Here is a 20,786-nt window from a genome sequence, read left to right on the forward strand (position 1 = left end):
CGCAGGCCTGGCAGGTGCAGCCTCTGCCCGCCACCTACTGCCAGGCGCTTTGTAAGTTGTCGCGGCTCATGGACACCATCTCGGGCCTCCAGCTTTCGACGGTGCTCCCAAACCTGAGGGAAGGAAAGGGCTCGTTCTCAGGCAGGAGGCTGGTCCACTCTGGGTCCCAGCTCCTTGGGCTCCCAGGCTCTAAGGAGACCAAAATCCTGATTCCACCCCCAAAATGTTGGGGTGTCACCAGCCTGGGCCGGCCGAGACCTGGCTGTCATGACCTGCCCGGACGGTCACGGTGAGGGCAGAGCCAGGAGCACCCTGGCCGCCTGGAAGGGAGTCCTTTCTCCCTTTTTAAACTTCCCTGGCACCGACTCACGCTCACAACACGTCCCCCTCTATCTGCACCACAGTCCGTCTGTTTCTCATATGTATCATTTCACCTTTTCTGAGGCAGAATTTAAATCCTGAGAAGAGGCTCCTCCCTTCATCAAAGGAAAGGTGCCTTCTCCGTGGTTCACACTGATCCCACCTGGACTCCAGCCAGCACAGCCAGTCCCTTCAGAGCCTTGCTCAGCCTGTGTCCCTCGAGGCCATGCGGGCCGAGGGAGGATTTGTGTTTGAACTTCTGCGCCTGGACTTTTAGTAAAAGCTTGCGGAACGAATGGTTGGATGGATAAGTGAATGAAAACAATGCTTAATATGTTTCTCAAAGCATTTTTTCTTGGAATTTATTATGAAAAGATTAGGCTCTGATACAGAATAATATATAATATTAACTACTGACTTAATAGGCTCAGAACACTCCCTATTAGATATGAAGGTGTGTAAATGTATAGTTCAAGTGGGCCCTTTGGCTCTCTCTCCTCCAATTAGTTAAAATGGTATGCAATTGCAGAACCGGTTTGGCTCAGTGGATGGAGCGTCGGCCTGTGGACTGGGGGGTCCCGGGTTTGATTCCGGTTAAGGGCGTGTGCCTGGGTTGCGGGCACATCCCCAGTGGGAGATGTGCAGGAGGCAGCTGATCGATGTTTCTCTCTCATCGATGTTTCTGACTCTATCTCTCTCCCTTCCTCTCTGTAAAAAATCAATAAAATATATTTTTTAAAAAATGGTATGCAATTAAAAATATGTATAAAACTATGTATATACTTAAATTATACATAGCTATATATAATTGAAATATATAAATATATAATATTTAATTCTATTTATATTTTAAATGTATATATTAAATTATTTATATGTAAACATATAATTTAAATGTGTATTATATTTTACATAATTTAAATATATATATAGTTTCACATATTTATACCTATATAATTTAATTCTATATAGCTACACACAGAGTTAACATTTAGAATTGAAACCCTAAATGAACTATTGTGCCTTGCCAAACCCAAGTTAGGGGCATGCCTGGGCCCTTCTTTTTCCCTCTCGTGCTTCTCAGTTTGAAGCCCAGTGGGGCAGTGGGCGGAGCTGTTTTATCCTGGCCGATCGGGCAGTGTGTTTCGGGGCTGCTCATTACCTGCTCCCCAGTGGGACTGTTCTGCAACTATTGAATTATTCAACGCCCCAAACACGATCATTCGAGGCAGATAAACAGACGGCCGTCCCAGGAAGCAGGGTGCTCAGAACATCTGCCGAGCCGCTGCCTGCCAGGAGCCCCAGCCCGGCGGCCAGGCCAAGCACGCCGCCTCCCCCAGGACCAGGACCAGGACCAGGACCAGGACGGGAGCTCACGCGATGACGTTGAAGGCATCCTTGTTGGACAGCTGCTCCTCCAGCAGGAGCCGCAGGGAGTGCTGGATATGAATAATGTACGTGGAACTGGCCGCGGACAGGTCGAGCAGTACCACCAGCCTGCGCAGAAACACAAGCTCCGGGAGAACCGAATCTCTCGGATAGTGTTCTTTTTGTTCCGTTTTACTCTTTAAAGTGTTTTCCGGGGAACTTCACATGCCAGGTGCACAGCTGGCCAAGTTTTCTCTGGGTGGAGGTCAGCAGAGGTGGGTTCCAGCAGGTTTGGGTGCTGGAACCTCTCTCTCAGGAGGTCCTACCCGGAAAAGTCTCCTGGGGGAGACGGCCGAGGGCCGGGGCTGCACGCAATGAGTTTCACATCCCTCCTTGTTAAAGCACTAGCATTCAGTATCACTATAGGTCGGGGTCTTTGAAGGAAAAACGGAAGCACGGCCAGCAAGTAGGATGTGGCATTATGGGATCTGGGCCTCTGGGGAAATGTTTGTATCTTTTTTGTTTCCTTTCTCTGTTTTAAGATCTTTAGCCCCATTCAGTTTTTTCCTTTCACTGTTTCAAATCTTATGTTCCCATCTCCTCCCTCCGTTCTCATTTTGAGACACCTGTAGACAACAAAAGAAAACCCACTCGATTTAGAATCAGACGACCTTGGTTCATGCCCACTTCCTGTGTGACCTTAGGCAAGTCACAAAACCCCTCTGACCCTTGTCATGCTCACTATAAACTACAGTGTTTATAAGACGACTCCTCACAGGGTTAAGAATTAAAGGATAGAAGAGATGTATAGTATTATTACAAAGTGTGTTATTTTGTAAAGGTGACATATCAAATAAGGTATGGAATGAGAATAATGGCTCTAATGGGTACCCACTGCTTCTCCCTGGTCAGCATTCACTACCTCTTGTGGCAACAGCATCCTGTTCCTTTGGGACACGCCTCTGCCTCTATCATTCCATTTGCTTTGGGTAGAGCTGACCCTACCCCAAGCTTTGAGAGTGGGCATGTGGGAAGCAGGACATCACGCCCCCCTGGTCAGGGTGCAGAGCTCCTGGACGGCCCCTGCCCCAAGTTCTGGGAAGCTAAAACCGGAGGGGAAAGCTGCCTGCCGCCTGAAGACAAAGCCATCGGAGGAGAGATGAGAGATGGAGAGAGACTGACATACACGGGTCTCTGGATCGAGCCATGAAGGCAGCCAGCCAATCTGCTTTGGAGTCTTGCGTCACCTTAACCAGACTCCACTAGCTTGTTTCAGCCCATCCGCACTCGTTTCTGTTGCCTCTTAATGGGAAGAACCCCGAGTTACCCAGTGAGGATGTTACTGAGGTTGGTGGCGACTTCCCCCAGGGTTCTGCTGAGTGGTTTGCCGTCCTTAGTCTACGTGATGGCTTCTGAGGCTTCCAATAGGGAATCCGTGAGCTGGGAATGTGCTGCGTCCACAACCAAACCCATGACGGACAGGAACACGACTCAGGGGAAAGTACCTTTTTTCGCAGACGGTGCCCCAGATCCTCCTGCTGGCCAGCGAGAGCCACTCAATCCGCCTCTCATACATCCGCATGGCTCTGCTGAGCTGTTTCTGCAAACCCACAGGCCACACGGGGTGAGCGACTGCACAGAGCGTGGCCGATTAAAGGGTCTGGGAGGAGGGGTGCACCCCAGTCGGCTTCTGGGAACGGTGCGCCACGGCCATGGGTATGAACATCCCACTAATCATGGACAAGCTGCCCTGAGACCACGAGGAGAAAAGTCTCTCATTGCCTCATATTGGGAGGAGGTAGATTTTGTCAAAGGATTAGAAGCTTTACTTTTTAATTTTTTATTAGAAGCTTTTGTCTGGGCATCCAGGTCTCTGCCTGGGATGGATGGGGTGGAAAAGGCTCCAAAAGTGCCCTGTGGGTGGAGCACAGCCTCGGTTTACAGGAGAGAATTCAGTCACTGGCCTGGTATCTCCACATCACTTGGTGCCTCCCTCCCCTTCCCCCGCCCCCCCCCCCCCCCACACACACACACGCCATGCTCTGACTGACGGGCCCATGGCCGACCTGGTACTCATAGAGGAAGGGCAGGTCCACGTGGACATTCCTCACCGTCCCGTCGTGCCACTGAAGCTGTACCATTGCCTTCTGCACTCGGTGTGCCGGGAGGCGCGCAGGCGAATGGAAGCACACCGTGAGGAAGAATTTTAAGTTTAAAATTCTGGGGGCAGAGTGTGCCCACCCCCATGCCCAGGTCACGGCCTGGCCTGGCGCTGGCAGCAGAGGCCCTCAGGACAGCAAGGCAGGCTGCCACCCTGGAGGCTCTGCTGAACACGGGAGTCTTTGTTATAAAACATGGTTGGAAGTTTTGCCAATCACAGAGTAAGAGACCTTAAACACACCCTGGCCATGGGCCTTAGGTTTGGGAACCTAGATAGGCCTTCATGGACACTTTGGAAGTCAAATTTGTTCATCTTCTTTCATCCTCCACCAAATTGTCATATCCATGTCTCAAAGTATCATTCATCTGCCTAGTCATTCATCCATCCACTGAGTGAATTATCCATCTCTCTTTTATTTTCCATCTTTCCATTCATTACTCCTTCTATTTCTCCATCTTTCCATCCTTACTTTCATCCTTTTATCTTTTTTATTCTATCATGTCATTCATCCTTCCATTTCTCCCTCCATCTGTTCACATGTCCTTCCTTCCATCCATCCATCCATCCATCCATCCATCCATCCGCCTACATGTCCACGCATTCATCAACAGTTTCACCCATCTACCCATTCATCCTTCCTTTCCTTCCTCCATCCACTCAGTCATCCAGTAAACATTCATTAACTGCTGACTTGTACTACAGATTAGCGATACAGAGTTTTTTCTTTTTAAGGGTTCATAATCTGGTGAGATCTGGACATGTAACAAATACACAGATTGACATGTTATAGGAGCTATGGCAGGAGTCTGTGCCAGGTACAGGAGGACACACAGAGCGAGTGCGTTCTGAGTGGGGGGACGGTGGTTCCCAATTCCCTCCCTTTTGCCCCACCTCCCACGTTTCCTTTTCAGATGGGAGGAGAGCCGGGACCTCTCAGGGCCCACAGGCCCTGCTCCTCGGGCTCTGCCTTGACTCTTGTTTCTGAACATTTATGAAGGGAAATGCCACAGAGGAGCTCCCCGCAGAGGATGGAGAGACCGGAGTCTGAGTCACCTCATGGATAGTTGACGACACCGTTTTCTGGAGAATAGGCACAAATTCCTCAATGGGAGCGAACGCGTTGGGCGCCAGGACCTGGTAAAGGCTCAGCTTCTTGGCTGTAAGGACAAACGACGGCTTGGGGCACCGCGTCAAGACCCCATGGCTGGTGCCCGAGTCAGGGACCTTCGCTCTCGGCCCACCCTCCTCGGGGACTTACCTCTTAGGCCATTGACCTTGAGCCATTCTGCAGAAGTCTTGTCCAAGTTTGGGAACTCAATTGTGAGGGGAGCTTCGTGCTTTGGGGGTTTAGGCAGGAGATCTCTGAGTGGCCCTTGGGCAATCTCTGTGGAAATCTAAATTAAAATGAAAACGCCTCATCACATAACCACACTTTAGAGCTGCTGAGTATTCAGTCTCCCACCACAGCTCCCCCAGGGGCATCGTATTAAAGGCAGTTTGCCTTCCCCTCTCACCATCCACACCCTCACCCCCCCTTCCTGGAGATTTCTGGGAGTTCCAGGGGAGGAGAAAGATGTACCCAACAATTCACTTCCTCTTTCGTGCGCTCATCTTCCTGCTGCTTTTCCATCCTTATCCATTAGGGTCCTCACCTTGGCTTCCTGCTGCGTGTCCCCTATGTGGCCCCAACCCCAGGCTTCAGGGAACCCAGACGCAGCTCTGCACCAGCCAAGTGGAAGCTTGGGTCCGGCCAGGCCTCTCTGCCCACGTTTATAAGCTGAACGGCTGAGGTTCTGAGGGACTAACTCACACAGCTCATGCAGAAGCGAAACGTAGAACAGCAACTCCCAACTGTACACCTGAGCTCCGTTCTCATGAGTTTTGCTATACCTGCATACCACTGCGCTATTATCTACCCAGTTTATTTTTAAATTAAACATATGGCATTAAAGTGTTTTAATATTCAATTTAATTTGCTTTCAAAAACAGACTCCTTTTTGGTACTTAAATAATTTTAGAAAGATCTATTGATGAGTAGATTTAAATATATAATGTTAAAAATATTAATCTATGTATCGCCTTACAATCACCTGTGAACCCCACATAGTACATGCATTTCACTTTGGGACACTCTGACAAGGGTGTGGCCGCCCAGCAGCCCCGGGTCAGTCAGAGCCGTTAGTCAACCTGCTGGCTTCAGTCTGCTCATCTGTAAGATGGGCTGATAATCTACTGCCGCTGAAAGAACAAACAAGTCCTTCAGAGAATTCAGCACCCGGCCCCTTCCCTCGCACGCTCAGCAGATGAGAGCTGTGGTCATGACTGGATGCCATGGTGGTTCTGGGGAACCAGCAGGAGAGCTGGGCCGACGTGCAGCCGTCCAGGCGGTGCTCTCCTGCCCCGGCCAGGACGCCGCCTCCCAGCGCTCTGTCCACAGAACAGCGTCTAAGCAGCACCCAGCGCTTGTGGTGCGCGCGCTGTTCTGCCCTCGATCAGGTAACTGTCGCTGCGCAGGACGCTGGCCCTGAGTCAGCCTGGGGAGGCATCTCAGACAGCCTACTCTGTGCGGGGTGACGTTCGTCACGCGCTGCGCTGGGAAGGAGCAGTGGAAATGCCCAATTCCTCAGTTAGAAGACCCTCCGGGCCCCTCGGGCACAGTGGGAGGCCGGGGCCCACCCAGCTCAGAGCGAGAGGCTTTGCCTTTCTCACTTCCAGGAGGGGGGCTGGGCGGTGAGGAAGGAGAGTGGGGCGAGGCCAGCTGGCAGCCTCCCGAGAAGGTCCCAGAGTTTTCCCGCCCACCTACCTCCTTCATCAGGCCGCTGAGCTCCGGGCAGGCGGTGCTCTGGTGCAGGGCATGGACGTGGCCCAGGAGGCTCTGGGCCTTCTGCATTTCCGCCAGCAGCTCCTCGATGTCGGGGCTGGCACAGATCTGGGGGTGTTAGGAGCAGGAAGCCAGCTAGAGGCCACCTGGCCGCCTGCCCGCAGCCCAGGCCAGAGGCAGGCAGCGACCAGCACCTGCCTTACATTAAACCTGGCGCATGGCCTGGCCCACGCGCGGGGCAGAGCTCCCAAACCTGCCGTGTCCCACGGACAGCACCGGCCCGCAGCGCTTAGACAAGTGAAGGGTTGCCTGACCTTAAAACTGTGAAGAAGCTTGACACCCTCTATTAGGGCTACGTAATAATGATAATTTTGAAAGGACTATAGTCAGTGTTGGCCAGGATGCTAAGACTCGAGACCCTTGTGCGCTGCGGGTGGAATGTGAAAGGTGCAGCCGCTGTGGAAACCGGTGTGGTGGCTCCTCACAAAAACAAGCAGAATTGCCTAGGACCCCGGGTTGCCCTCTCGGTGTCCACCTCAAATCCTGGAAAACGGGGCGCGGACACCTGTACACCAACACCTGTGGCAGCTCACTCTGGGAGCCACCCAGATGGCCAGTGACTGGAGAGTGCGAGCAGACCCAGGAAACGGAACATTCCCACCGTGACCAGGAGCGGCGCTCTGCACCGGCTGCAACACGGGTGGGCCTTGAAGACACTGCCTGAGTGACAGCAGCCACGAGAGGAAGGGGGCTCCCTTTACGTGAGACGTCCGGCTGAGCAAGCCCAGGGAGGCCGGCTGCGCGGTGGCTGCCAGGAGCCGCGGGGGCAGGGGGTGGCTGCCTGGTGGTGGGCGCTTCCCTCTGGGGAGATGGGAGCGTTTGGAACAGGAGGTGGCAGCTGCTCGCACTGTGACTGTAAATCCACTGTGAGGCGGCTGACTGTATGTCATGTGACTTTCACTTCATTATTTTAAATGTAAAAAATAACAAGCATAGAACAACCCGGACTTCTGGCTCTTCTTGAACAAGCCGGAGGACCTGGCAGCAGGGGCCACACTCCCACCGAGCAGGGCCTGGCCGGGCTGCGCTGCAGGCGGCCCCGCGCCCCCTGCTGCCCCCGGAGTCCGTCATCACGCGCTATCGTCCTCACACTGGCATTTTGCTCATGTTAAAGGGGACAGTGAAATTCATGATATCCATCTGTCAAGAGTGGAAAAACAGCTTTAACCAGTTTGGCTCAGTGGATAGAGCATCGGCCTGTGGACTGAGGGGTCTAAGGTTTGATTCTGGTCGAGGGCATGTACCTTGGTTGCGGGCACATCCCCAGTAGGGAGTGTGCAGGAGGCAGCTAATCAGTGTTTCTCTCTCATTGATGTTTCTAACTCTTTATTCCTCTCCCTTTCTCTCTGTAAAAAAATCAATAAAATAATTTTTTTTTTTTAAAGAGTGGAAAAACAACAGATACGCCAAGAGGACCACAGGCTTTACGATGAAATCTCTCTTAATCTCTCTTAAGTCATTTATTTACTGGGCCTCCCAGCGCCTGTAGTCTGTGACCCCTGCACACAGAACCTGGGCAATGAGGGCACACGAGGGCGCTGCTGGGAAGAATGTCCGCGGCGTCCGCTCCCTGTGAGACATGCTCCTCTGGGCCCTGCACAGGCCGCGAGGCAGCTACGCGGGCCTGGCGGCTTGAGTGGTGAGCAGGCCAGGCAGCCTGTGAGCGGCCGGATGGCTGCATTCTGTCTGCCAAATGCGTTTACACACATTTGCTGGTGTTGCCTCCACTGTGGACACAGGTAACAGGGCAAGGCCAGGGGTGGTGGGTTGGTAACGGATTGACTGCTCATTCAGCAATGACTGCTGCGGATCCCGGCAGGAGCGGGGAGGGGGGCTGTCGAGGAGAGAACTGGGGCCGCTGATGCAGACTCAGAGCTTTGCTGGGGCCCACATGGCGGCAACTGGTCAGACTCAGGACTCTACCCACGAGGCTTTCAAACGCCTGCAGCCTCACGGGTGTGCAACGAGCTCATCACACATCTAACCACAGGATCTCTTGGGACTTCCTGTTCTTCCCACACATGCATCTGAACCTGATTAGACCTGTGTAAGCCCATGAGCTTGGGGCCAGAGGGAAGCGAGTACGCAGCCTGGCCTGCCCGGCCCAGGGCCCCAGGCACCCTGGCAGCGGCAGGGTGAGGGCAGCGGGCAGTGGCTTACCTCCGACTCTGGGGTGTAGCAGTGGTAGTGGCCCCCAACAGCTTCCGCGAGGTTCTTCAGGACGGCCTGCGGGATGGCACGGTCACCCTCCAGGCCCTGCCAGTGCTCCGACAGCTTTCTCCTGCCCAGCCTCTCCGGCCTCCAGCACGTCCCCTCCGACCGGGGAGACCGTGTTCTGGCCCACAGCTCGGGGCCTGTCCACACAGGTCGCCCAGGCTGCCCCTCACCAGGAAAGCTGCGAGTACTTACGGGGGGCACCCGGTCCTCGCACTGGTAGGTGACAAGGTGGGTGTGGAGGCCCCTGCCCAGGGTGGCCTGTTGGATGTAGTCAGACAGGATTTCAGGAGGCTGGTCTGGGCTGGGGAGAAGACGGAGGAAGGTAAGGGGGCACCCTGGCATGAGATCATTTCAGAGCAAAGTGATCATTTCCAGGGAACATCTGCAGGGTCCAGCCAGCCACCTGTGTCCCAGGTCACCCGTGAGGAGCGGGCAGGGCACAGCACAGGCCTGGCCGCTCTGGCAGCCCTGAGCCGGCTCATCCGTCAGGCATGTGTCAGGAGTCATGCGTGATGCTCTCCCTTCTAACCCGGTTCGTGGCCCCTCCATGTAGTCTGTTACCCACTGAGGAAAGGAGACCTACCAGCTTCCCAGTATGGCCACCAGAGAAGTCAGCCCCTTGAGAGCGCAGGCTTTCCTCAGGGCTTGGAGCAGATTGCTGCCTCCTTCCGGCTGCGGCTTCCTTACCCAGAGTCTGAGCTCCTGGAGGCTGAGGAGACAGCGAGGGCGGCCAGCAACCTGGTCCCAGCTCCACCAGGACCAGCGCCCGCTCATCTGAGCCTGAGGATAGCTCTCTGAGGGAATGCCTCTCTTCCCATTTCATAGATGAGGAGACTGAGGCTCAGAGTTAGGATGACACTAACCAACTGGCAACACAGAATTCAAACAGGTTTGACTCTAGGGCCAGAGCTTAGTGACTCTATTGTCAGAGGGTCTGGCGAACCCTCCTGGGAGGCAGCCCGCAGCCCGCAGCGTGGCGGTAACCCCGAACACTCAGAGGCCTCTGGGGGGGATGGGGGGCACACCACTGGTGGCAGGGAAAGGGCAGCGCAGGCTTTCTTGGGTAAACACCTCACATGGCGCTAGTGAGAGAGTTCTGCTCTTTGCATTTCTTTTCAGTCTGATCTAAAAAAACCAAAATCTCAGCTTGTTGCTAGAAACCTGTCTTTCGTTATCATAACTATTGGCTCTCCCTTTTTTGTTGTTGTTAATCCTTCCTCATCTGAGGATATTTTCCCATTGACTTTTAGAGAGAGTGGAAGGGAGGTGGGAGGGAGGAAGGGGTGAAGAGAGGGAGAGAGAGAGAGAGAGAGAGAGAGAGAGAGAGAGAGAGAGAGAGAGGTTGAACCGGGGATTAAGAGCCAGGGATCAAGCCTGCAACCAAGGCACAAGTCTTGACCAGAATCAAGCCCGAGACCCTTCAGTCCTGCGGCCGGCACTCTATCCACGGAGCCAAACCAGGTAGAGTGTGTCCCCCTTTTACACAGAGAAAGAACAAATCCACGCCTAGCACCTCCTGGTCAGTAGGTCTCACGCTGGGATTAACATCACCATTTCCTGTGCTTTCCTCAGATTATGTTTTGGCCACTTTCTAGTTGTGGCAAGGACTCCGGCCTTCCCAGCGATGGTGCAGATGGGAGCTCCTTCCACAGTAAATGGGGTTGATAGGAGGAAGATGGACAGCAGAGCCAGGGGTGCAGAGGGAGTGATGGAACACGTGGCAGGGACATGATGGACTTCACGCCGTCCAGGCGTGACTGGAGGTGAGGAACTGCTGGCCGGACGACCTCAGTTCGCCTCCAGTTGGGACAGTGGGGACGGCGTCTGACTAAGGTGGACACCACAGTAACGACACTGTCTGCACTGAGAACCTGCCACAGGCCAGCACTTGTTTTTCATTTCATCCTCACAGCTAGTGAGGGGCAGGTGCCCTTGGCCTCATCCTGCTCATGAGAGAGGCGCCGGGCTGGCCAAGGCCACCCAGAGCTGTCAGAGCCGGTTCAGAGCCAGCCCTGCTGGAGCCGAGCCCGGCTCTGCTCGCAGGGGCCTCTTTGCCACCAGTGCCGCAAGGAGACCCGTCCCAGGAGCCCGCGCTCCTGCATTTCCCTGGACTCTGGCGCCGCTGCTTGGGGCACGCCCCTAACCTGAGTCACAGGTTCCTCATCTGCTAAATGGGAACTGGCCACAAATATTAGCTAAGACAGCGCATGAGGGTGCCTAGCACATGGCAGGAGTCAAAGATACTTCCTTCACGGAAAAGACGTTTTACTTAGTGGTATAAATAGAAGCTCTTACCTACCTTCCCGCTCACTGCTCCCCCAACGAGAAGCTCCCAAACACAGGGCTAGTGAGGCGGTAGTGCATCTGTGCGGCAGGATACGGTGTCGCTATTAACAAGAGCAGGTGGCCCTGGAGGGGTGGCGCGGCTGGTTGGAGCACTGTCCCTTAACCAAGGGGTGTGGGTTCCACTCCTGGTCAGGCACATGCCTGTGGCAGGTTCCAGCTCGGGTGGGACACATGCGGAGGCTCCCAACCCATGCTCCTCCCGCCCTCCCTCTAAATAGCAACAAAACTGCCCCCGAGTTTGCTGGACAGAAATGGTGTCTCGTGGTCGTCTTGTCTTCTCATCTGGTGGCTGCTTGTGAGGGTGACCCTTTCCCAAAGGTGATGGGCTCCTGGAGTTTCTGCTTTTGTGAGTTGCCTCTCTGTAGTTACTTACCTGTTGGGGTCTTGGGTTTGCACTTGAATCATGCACTAAAGAAACTGACGCTCAGGAGGAAAATGACCAAGTGAACACCCTGGCCAGGTAGCCACTCACCTGGAGGCGCTGACGTCCACAGGGTCTGGCCAGAGGGCGCTGGTGGTGGTGCCGAAGGCCAGGACGAACAGCTTCTCCTTGTGGCTCAGCTGCTCATCAATGAGGCTCTGGTGGACAGAAACGTCAGAGGAGGGAGCCAGTTACTAATGGACGGAGGGAGCCAGGCATCTGGTTAAGCAGGATCGAGTAGAATCAGCAGTTTCACAGTCACCCAGGGATCCCGCCTACTTGACCAGGCAGGACAGACAGCTTCAGGGCCACTCCAGGGATCAGTGTACCCACCAGATTAACTGGAGAGGGCGGGGGAAGGGTCATTTTTCTGAGCACATGCGCAGCAGGAGCCAACGTGGGAACTGTGAAAGCGAGAGGGCACTGTGGGGAAGTCGGGGAAAGAACTGGAGATGGCATCAAGCCCGGAGGACCCCGGGAGGAGGGTGGGTAGTTTGCATGAACTCGTGCTCTTTCCCCAACCCAAGGAAATAGAGGAAAGCCTGACAAAGAGCCCGCCTGCGCCCCCCTGGGCACCCACTTGAATCTCCTTTCAAGGGTACTATTGCCAGGGCAGAAACAGGATGTTGGGGAACCAGCGAGAATTGTGAGAAATATCAACCCTGCTCTGTGAACCGTGATAGTTTTGCTCTGATTAAGGCAGGTACATTCTAACCTGGCTGGCAGTTCTCACTGGGGGCCGGGAGCTCACCCAGAAACGCAGCCCATCATTTGGAGCTGCCTCTCTGCATGGAAAGATGGACAACTTTGTTGCAGACACCAGAATCGCCAGCCCTTTGGAGGTAAGTCCTGTGCTTACCGTAAACTGCCCATTTGGCACACCCTTTGCCTCCTTCCCCATATAATCCTTGTCCTGCCCAATGTAAGCAGCCGCTTATGGTGGGTGCAGAACAGACTTCCACGGCTGACCTGCTGCTCTCCCTGCGGCCGGCAGTGCTGGAATAAACGCTCACAGGATTCAATCCTGTCTCTGCTTCAATGGCTCAAGTAGTGACAGGCAGCCCGGACCCACTGATTGTCTGTTACATATTCTGGCGACCACGAAGGGAGGTAAGCGAGGGGCTCCTGGGTGAATATCGGGAACCCCTCTTGCTGCCTGGACTGGGGGATCTAGGGCCGAGGCCTGGACCCTATTTGCAGCGCTGCCAGGAATTTTCCTGTTTTGAGTCCCGGCCACAGCCTCAGCAATCCCCGTCATCTCGGCTAAGGCCTAGATTGGAGGAATCGAGTGTTTTTGTGGGAGGAATCAGTGTGTTTGCAGGGCACGAGCAGCAGTGGCTGCCTCCTGTCGGGGCTCCTTGTGAGGAAGCATGTGCTGTGTGTGCTGTGTGTGTCATGGGAGGCGTTGTCCTGCCTCTCGCCTGGACTTAAGGCGTGTGTCCACTGGGTGAGCCTGGTCAGCTCCGGATGGCCCTTAGCCAGATCCCTCTGCAACAAGAGGCACTGCTCTGCTTCTGTGGTTTTTTAAATGCCGGGCATTCTGTGGGGTCTGTGTCGATAGACCAGGACAAGGTGTGAGCTCATGCCTGTGGGTTGGGCACGCCTGTAAACATTGTATGTAGGAGTGTCTCTGTTGACTGTTGCCTTGTGTCCCTGTTTTTTGGGTTAATTTGTTTAAGGATGGGGCACTTCCCACTTTGCTGGGGCCCCAGCTGCTCATGGCAGGGACTGCAGGAACTTCAAGGCATGAGCCGCCAGAAACTCTTAGCTGCGGAGAGTTCTCGTCATTCGCTGTGCTGGGTTAGTGTGACATAAGATTCTGAGGCCGATGTCCCAGGCAGCCTTTTGAGAGAATTCATTTATTTACTGCACAGGTGCTTGCTCGCTTATTTCTGTTGTTGTGTAAAGATCTTTTCTTACATGCAAGACTTCATGTTGTTAGAGATGACTCAGAAAGAAAGATGTGGGAAATAACCCCCAAGTCTTTCTCCCAGGAGATGCGGACGTGCCCTCCGGCAGCTGCAAAGGAGCAGTGGGGGCCACTCCCTGTTTGTAAAGCAGAATAAGCCCATGAGTTACCCTTTGTCAAAAAAACACCTTGGGTAATAATAGTTGGCTTAAAATCTCAAAGCTGTTAAGACATAATAAATATATGTAACTAAAATGAAGGATTTATGATCAAGCTTTCAGTGATAATTATATGTGCCTAAACAGTTTTCCAAAGTCTTTGGTAACAGAACTTCGGAGTTTGCTGGGTTAAATAGTAAAAATTATTAAATATCTAGGTATTTTGAAATAACAGGATACTGAGTTTGCCTACTTTTGGATTTTTATTACAGAGAATATAGAAGATAGGTTTGAATCTATTAATGAATATGTCATGTATTTTATTTGAATTATATCTCTTTAAAATGTGAATGTATTGCTAATCTGAGAAATGTTAAATACTTACTTGTCACCTAAAATTTAAGGTTTCTAAGAGTTAAAAATTCTAACTAATTGGAAAAAATTGTATGGTTTTAGTAATAGAAGGCATGAAGTATAAAGATGCATTTTTGAAAGGAAAAGGAAATTAAGTTGTTCTAAAGCTAAATGAATAAGGAGATTTGTGAAAATTATAGAAGGATTGTGAGGAGAAATCTTAAAAGGAAATTATAGGTAATCTGAATAGTTTAATTAGAAAGTGAACCTAAAGTAAGCTAATACAGAATTTGTTTATTCCTTTTCCAATCTGTTAAAAGGGAAAAAGTCTTTCCTGTATTTGCCTAGTGTGGGAACCATGCCAGAGACGCCGGATAGTCCAGACAACGCAGAGTGTGAAAGGCCTGTTGATAGCATGCTGGATGGCCAAGGCCACTCTGAACACGGGAATCTTTTTTTATATATAATATATATATATATATATATATTTTTATAACATTTTTTAAGTTTCTTTTTTTTTTTTTTTTACATTTCATTGATTTTTTACAGAGAGGAAGGGAGAGAGATAGAGAGTTAGAAACATCGATGAGAGAGAAACATCAATCAGCTGCCTCCTGCACATCTCCTACTGGGGATGTGCCCGCAACCTAAGTACATGCCCTTGACCGGAATCGAACCTGGGACCTCTCAGTCCGCAAGCTGATGCTCTATCCACTGAGCCAAACCGGTTTCGGCTATATATAATATATTTTTTATTGATTTCAGATAGGAAGGAAGAGGGAGAGAGAGAGAAACATCAATGATGAGAGGGAGTTATTGACCGGCTGCCTCCAGCACGCCCCCTACTGGGGATTGAGCCCGCAACCTGAGCATGTGCCCTTGACCAGAATTGAACCTGGGACCCTTCAGTCTGCAGGCCGATGCTCTATCCACTGAGCCAAACCAGCTAGGGCTGAACCTGGGAACCTTAATCAGAATGTCCAAGGACTACACAGCTGCAAGGCCACAGCGATCTCACGGTACACTGTGCCCTTCTATAACGCAAATGACTGATGTCACTGTTGGCAACTGGCCTCTCTTGTCTAAGTGGCTTAATACGTTACTGACCAGCCAGTGTGCTGCTGCTGCTTATGATGATGATGCAAGAGGAGTGCAGGAAAGGCTGAGAGAGGGGAGGGCCAGAGAGTCAAGCGCGAGAGCCCAGGTGCCTCGGATAGGCAGTGAGTCTAGGGGCAGCGTGCGCTGCTCAGATATTAGTTGTGGGCAGAGGCTGATGTTGCTTCGTAGGAAAGATGTAGACGTGTGTGGCTGCCTGTATGGGACTGTTGTGAAGAACTGTTTTATCTGATGGCGATATGGCCACTGGCTTCTACAATAAAGACTCATTCTTTTTTCTTTTCTAAAAATATATTTTTATTGATTTCAGGGAGGAAGAGAGAGGGGAAGAAAGAAACATCAATAATGAGAGAGAATCATTGACCTGCTGCCTCCTACATGCCCCCTCCTGGGGACTGAGGCTGCAACCCAGGCATGTGCCCTTGACCGGAATCAAACCTGGGACCCTTTAGTCCACAGGCCGACGCTCTATCCACTGAGCCAAACCCATTCTTATACATCCACAACTTCTCATGGCTTCTCCATCTAAGACCAGGCATCCAAGAAGGTCCAGCCCCTGGCAGAGGGGCCCAGACCCAACAGTTACTGTAGCAGACAGGGTTCAAGAAGGAAACTGCCCCCACACTTGGCGTAGTCATTAGTAGGACTCAGAAGAATATTTAGAACTCAGAGCAGCTGGGAAGCAAAAGTTCTATAAATTATTGAAATAATTATACATTCTGTTATTTTAATCAGGTACTTAATTACTTTTAAAAAGTGATCTTAATTGTGGGAACTAAAGTTTTGCTTGCCTTTGTTTGTGTTTAATACCCTTTTGTCACTTAGAAAGAATAAACTTCTAATACTGTTCCATAATAATAATGATGATGATATATAATCTTTTGGTAAAATAAATTTGACAACTCTCCCAGGGTTTTAATTTTAAGAAATAGGCCCTGGAATGCCTCAAGAACTTGCTTTTCTCTCTTTATGAAGGAAAATTTTATACTTCAGGTACATGGGAAGCTTTGTCAAATAAAGAAGTAACTATATTTATATATGCATATTATTAAAATAGATTCTGATATGCTTTCAGTTATAACTGATTGTTTTAATATTGTGGAATATTGTGTTTTTCAGAAAGAACAAGATTCCATGTCATTTGCATTATAATCAATCAATAACCGTGTCATTTTAAATTTCTTCTTGTCATTTAGAGACAGTTGGTGTTTATTATAGTGTGTTTGGAAAAATGTTACATCTCCTGAGGGATCCATGGAAAGGACTCTGACATTTTCATATCACCCCCTTCAAACTGGATGAAAATTATCAGAACTCTATTAGAGTATCTGAATTTATAGAAATATTGGCAGGAAAAATCAGAAGAAACAATTGACTATGGGACTGAATGAACTGAAAATAATTATATAGTTTTTGTAACTTTTGTTGAAAGTATTGCTGATTCTTGACTTTTTTCCAGATATAGGAAGCATTTTTAAAGCAATTTGGTAAATTATATTTTTCTCCCTACCTGATCCCTCCGGAATTTGGTAATTCTTAATGAGTGAGTCATGGCAAAAGATTTCTTTGCATGAATTCAATAAGACCAGTTTCCAGTTATGGTTTTATTAAGAAGACTTTGGAATGTCATGTCTAACATACTGGACTCTGGTTATCAGCAGGAAGCTTTAAGGAATGATGCTAACAAGAGCCCCTTGGAGATAAGCCTGGTACCCTGCTTGGTCACATGGTTCATGGCAGTCTTTCCAGGTAAGGAACAAAGGTTGCTTTCCTGAGAGATGGTAAGGAAGGAACCTCAAGACATCATTGGGAACTTCAACTTGAATTCATCCAGGTGTACAGAGGTATTGCAGGAAAACCTAATAGCAGCTAGGTGGCTTAGGGTCTTTGCCCTGTGGGGCTAACTGAAGCTTGATCATGAGATTCCAGCAAAAAAAAAAAATATTTTATATATATATATATATATATATATATATATATATACATACATATATATATATGTATATATATATATATATATAAAGCCTAGCTGATCAACTGTTATTCTTATTGTGTTCATGCAAACAATCAGACCAAATTGCAACTAGACTTACTACAGTAAATAAATTGGCATTAATTTGGCTCTTTAATAAAAATGAGGGTGATTTTAGGGAGAATTATTAGAATTGAAATGTTTTTATCCTTCCACCAGGCCATTTGCCATAATTCTTGCTCTTCTAATTTTTGCCCAATAGTACTAAATTTTATAACACAGTTTATCTCTACCAGGTTACAAGCCCTACTCGTACTTAGAGGATACCACCTCTAGACACCATGCCACCTCCTTCCACGCCCAGGCCTCATCGTCCCTCTGACAGAGAGCAAGGGCCTCTTGGCTCCGAAAGAAACCTCCGCCCCTCCTCAGCATGAAGTAGTTTCAGAAGAGACTCTACGCCCCTTTTCCATGAAAGAATTCAGAGCCAGGATCCTTGAGGGGTGTGGTGGGCAGTTAGACATGAGCAGAGCAAGGACGATGGGCCAACCGGAGGAGAAATGGACTGGACCCTGAGACGTGCTTCTCACCACACCAACTGCTCTGAAGCTGGCAATGGAGGAACTTATATGGAACGGACCTTTACATTTTGCCTGGTAGGAGTTGGGACACACTGCTAATATATAGAATTAATCTATTCATTTTAGGGAGAAAGTCATAGCTGCCGACCTTTATGCATTGGGACCCCCTGTCTGGGAAAAGGATGCCGGAATAGTTTCTCTAAAGGTGCTGCAGTCATTTCCTGTAGTGAATAGCTCACTTTTGCTGGGTGTTCTAGTTTTTGTCTTTAAATATCTAATAACTACAATGTGAGTGGTTCTCATAATTTCACCCTTCCTTACAGTAATGGACATACCAAGCTGCTAGCCTCTGGTTTCTGATATGTGGGGTGACTGTTACTCATATATCCCTGCCTGCAGCACCGGGGGCTTGTTCCTTAGGACGACTGACTGTCTTTGCCCCAGAAGCATCACAGGGTCCGAACCTGAAGAGACCTTCCCAGGCCGTGGCAGCAGACTGCACCGATGATCTCCCCTGGGAGCCCTGCCGACTATGGCTCTGACCTCTTCGTTATGCTGGGAGTGGCAGCTCCCTCAGGGCAGAAGTGGCCCGGCTGGCTTGTGGCAGGTAAAGCCCTGAATGCCACTCCAGGGCTGTGCGTGGCTGAATCAAGAGCTGGGCCAGGCCAGGGAGGCAGTGCTAGAGGATCGGGATGTAAAGGAATGTGCTGTTTTAATCTTTCTGACAATTCTCAATTAATAGAAAACAACCTTCAACAAATTAGGGAACCATCTCCAAGGTAAACAACAAGAAGGATTTTGGGAACTGATTAGCCAACCTAATTTCCTGGCTACCCAGCCTGTCTGAGCCACAGGAATTCTTTTTAGTTTTCTCCTGTTTGTTTTTGTAGTCTGACAGCCTGCTGCTGAATTCACCGTCTTCCTCTTCTGAGAGCCTGCATTTGCTGTCTTCCTTCCCCACAAACTGCTAAGACAGGAGCAAATGCAGTCCAGCAGGATGAGGTTTTTCATCTAAAACTAACCTCATAGACATGAGATGATGGAAACAGCAGTGGGGAAATGGCAGGGGCAGCAACAGAATGTGAGGAACCAGCTAGAAATGGAAGAAATATTAGTCCTGCTCTGTTAACCGTGATTGTTTTGTTCTGATTACAGAAGGCACATTCTACCCTGGCTGGCAGCCGCACTCAGGGCCTGGGAGCTGACCTGGAGATGCAGCCCATCCCATCTGGAGCTGCCTGTCACCAGGGGAAGATGAACAACTTCGCTGCAGAAACTAGAGCGCCAGCCCTTTGAGGCCCAGCCCTCTGCCTACCTGCAAACCGCCCACATGGCACACCCTTTGCCTCCTTCCCCATGTAATCCTTGTCCTTCTACCCAATGTAAGCAGCGGCTTATGGTGGATGCAGAGCAGATTCCTGTGGCTGACCTGCTGCTCTCCCTGCTGCAGGTTTGGAATAAACGCTCACGTGATTGAACCCTGTCTCTGCTTCATTGGCTCGAGTAGTGACAGCAGCCTGGACCCGCTGACTGTCCGTTACATTACCACTAAACCTTATCGTCCCGCTCCTGCGCCCCTGGAATGCCCGCCTTGGGCTGCTGCCCACCTGGTCAGAAGTGCGGTGGGCTGTGTGTCTTGGCTACTGGTCTCAGTGTGCGCTGTGGGTGAACCCTTCACTGTGGCCTCGAGAGGGAGAAGGGAGACGGGGGCAGTAATTTCCCTCCAAGCGTGTGAGTGGGAGATGGAGCAACAGGCACAACGCCAGCCTGTTTGGTTGATGTTAAGCTGTAGCTGGTGAACATCCAAGAGTCAAATGTCTCCTTCGCCCTCTCCCCTGAGCTGGGAATTTCACCTCTGCCACCAACACAAGCCTGTGCTGGCTGCTATAGACCAGGTCTTTGGACACAGCCCTGAGGACCCTGGAGGCCAGCCTGCACCCAGGAGACCAGCACAGGTCTGGGTGGCTGGCCCATGCTGGACTCTAGTCTTTGAACTGGCTCTTGCTGCTAAGGTCCCCACAGAAAGCCGCTCCTTTCCCTCCAGGTTACTTTACAGAGACCTCAGAGGTCTTGTCTTTAAGAAAATATATATTTTTTATTGATTTCAGAGAGGAAAGTCTTTTCTATGCCAGACTTTATACCAAGCATGGAGGTTGAATGAAGCCCTGTCTTCCTCTGGCAGCCCTGTGAGGCCACTGTGGTCACCCCCATTTTACAGATGAGATAACCAAGGCGCAGGCGGATTAGTAATGCAGTCACAGAGCCCGAGAGCGATGGGGGGCTGAGGTCTGCTCCATGTAGAGCGCTCAGCCTCAGTTATGGGGGGCCGGAGAGCGCAGGGCTGAGCGGGCTGGGCTCGCAGGGACCAGGTTGGGGAGAGAGGCAGGAGCGGGGCTGCTCTGGGGAGACGCTAGGAGCTCACCCGCTCAGAGCGGGGCTCCTGAACTGTGTGCCAGCCAGGTGAGAGCTGCTCTTGGGGAAACAAATCATCTGCTTTTGCGAGAAACAAAGCCCGGCGCCCGCAGGGGCAGGGGCGAGGGGGCGTTCCGGGCCTGCGCCCCGACTCACCGTGAGGTCGCGCTGGAAGGCTTCTCCCCGGGGGCCCCGGCCCAGGGCGGACGCGTCGATGAGGAGGCCGACGCGGGCCCCCTTGATGAGGCCGAACGCCTAAAACAAAGCGCGCGGGGTGAGCGGGAGGGGGTGGGCGCTCTGCAGCCGGGGCCCCGCGGGCGGGCGGCTCCCAGGACCCTCCCCGCCTCCCGGGCTGCCGCCTGCCCTGCGCCGGCTCCCAGGTCACCCCTCCGGCCGCCCTCTCCCCTCTGGCTCCGTCCTGGGCGGGGGGCTCTGAGCCCGGGGCCCCGCCCCGCCCCGCCCCCTGGCCACCGTGGAGCGCAGAGCAGGCTTCCCGTGCGCGGTCCCTCCTGCTCCCGGCCTCGCCCCCT

The 20,786-nt window shown here is 51.4% G+C and overlaps 1 protein-coding gene across 1 annotated transcript in view; it reads right to left on the reverse strand.

Annotated features, from left to right (window-relative positions):
* The window catches only part of VWA3A (von Willebrand factor A domain containing 3A), a 70,799-nt gene that overhangs the window by 20,078 nt on the left and 29,935 nt on the right, over positions 1-20,786 (reverse strand). The window contains exons 6-17 of the mRNA XM_081090310.1: positions 20,413-20,511; positions 11,806-11,912; positions 9,571-9,696; positions 9,180-9,288; positions 8,931-8,996; positions 6,693-6,818; positions 5,148-5,283; positions 4,943-5,046; positions 3,795-3,875; positions 3,234-3,328; positions 1,738-1,857; positions 39-113 (exon numbers count right to left, since the gene is read on the reverse strand). Of these exons, the coding sequence (XP_080946436.1) occupies positions 39-113; positions 1,738-1,857; positions 3,234-3,328; positions 3,795-3,875; positions 4,943-5,046; positions 5,148-5,283; positions 6,693-6,818; positions 8,931-8,996; positions 9,180-9,288; positions 9,571-9,696; positions 11,806-11,912; positions 20,413-20,511 (1,244 nt within the window). The remainder of the gene's footprint in view (positions 1-38; positions 114-1,737; positions 1,858-3,233; positions 3,329-3,794; positions 3,876-4,942; positions 5,047-5,147; positions 5,284-6,692; positions 6,819-8,930; positions 8,997-9,179; positions 9,289-9,570; positions 9,697-11,805; positions 11,913-20,412; positions 20,512-20,786) is intronic.

This window comes from Myotis nattereri, assembly GCF_964212035.1.
Source record: "Myotis nattereri genome assembly, chromosome: 4".
NCBI lineage: Eukaryota > Metazoa > Chordata > Mammalia > Chiroptera > Vespertilionidae > Myotis > Myotis nattereri.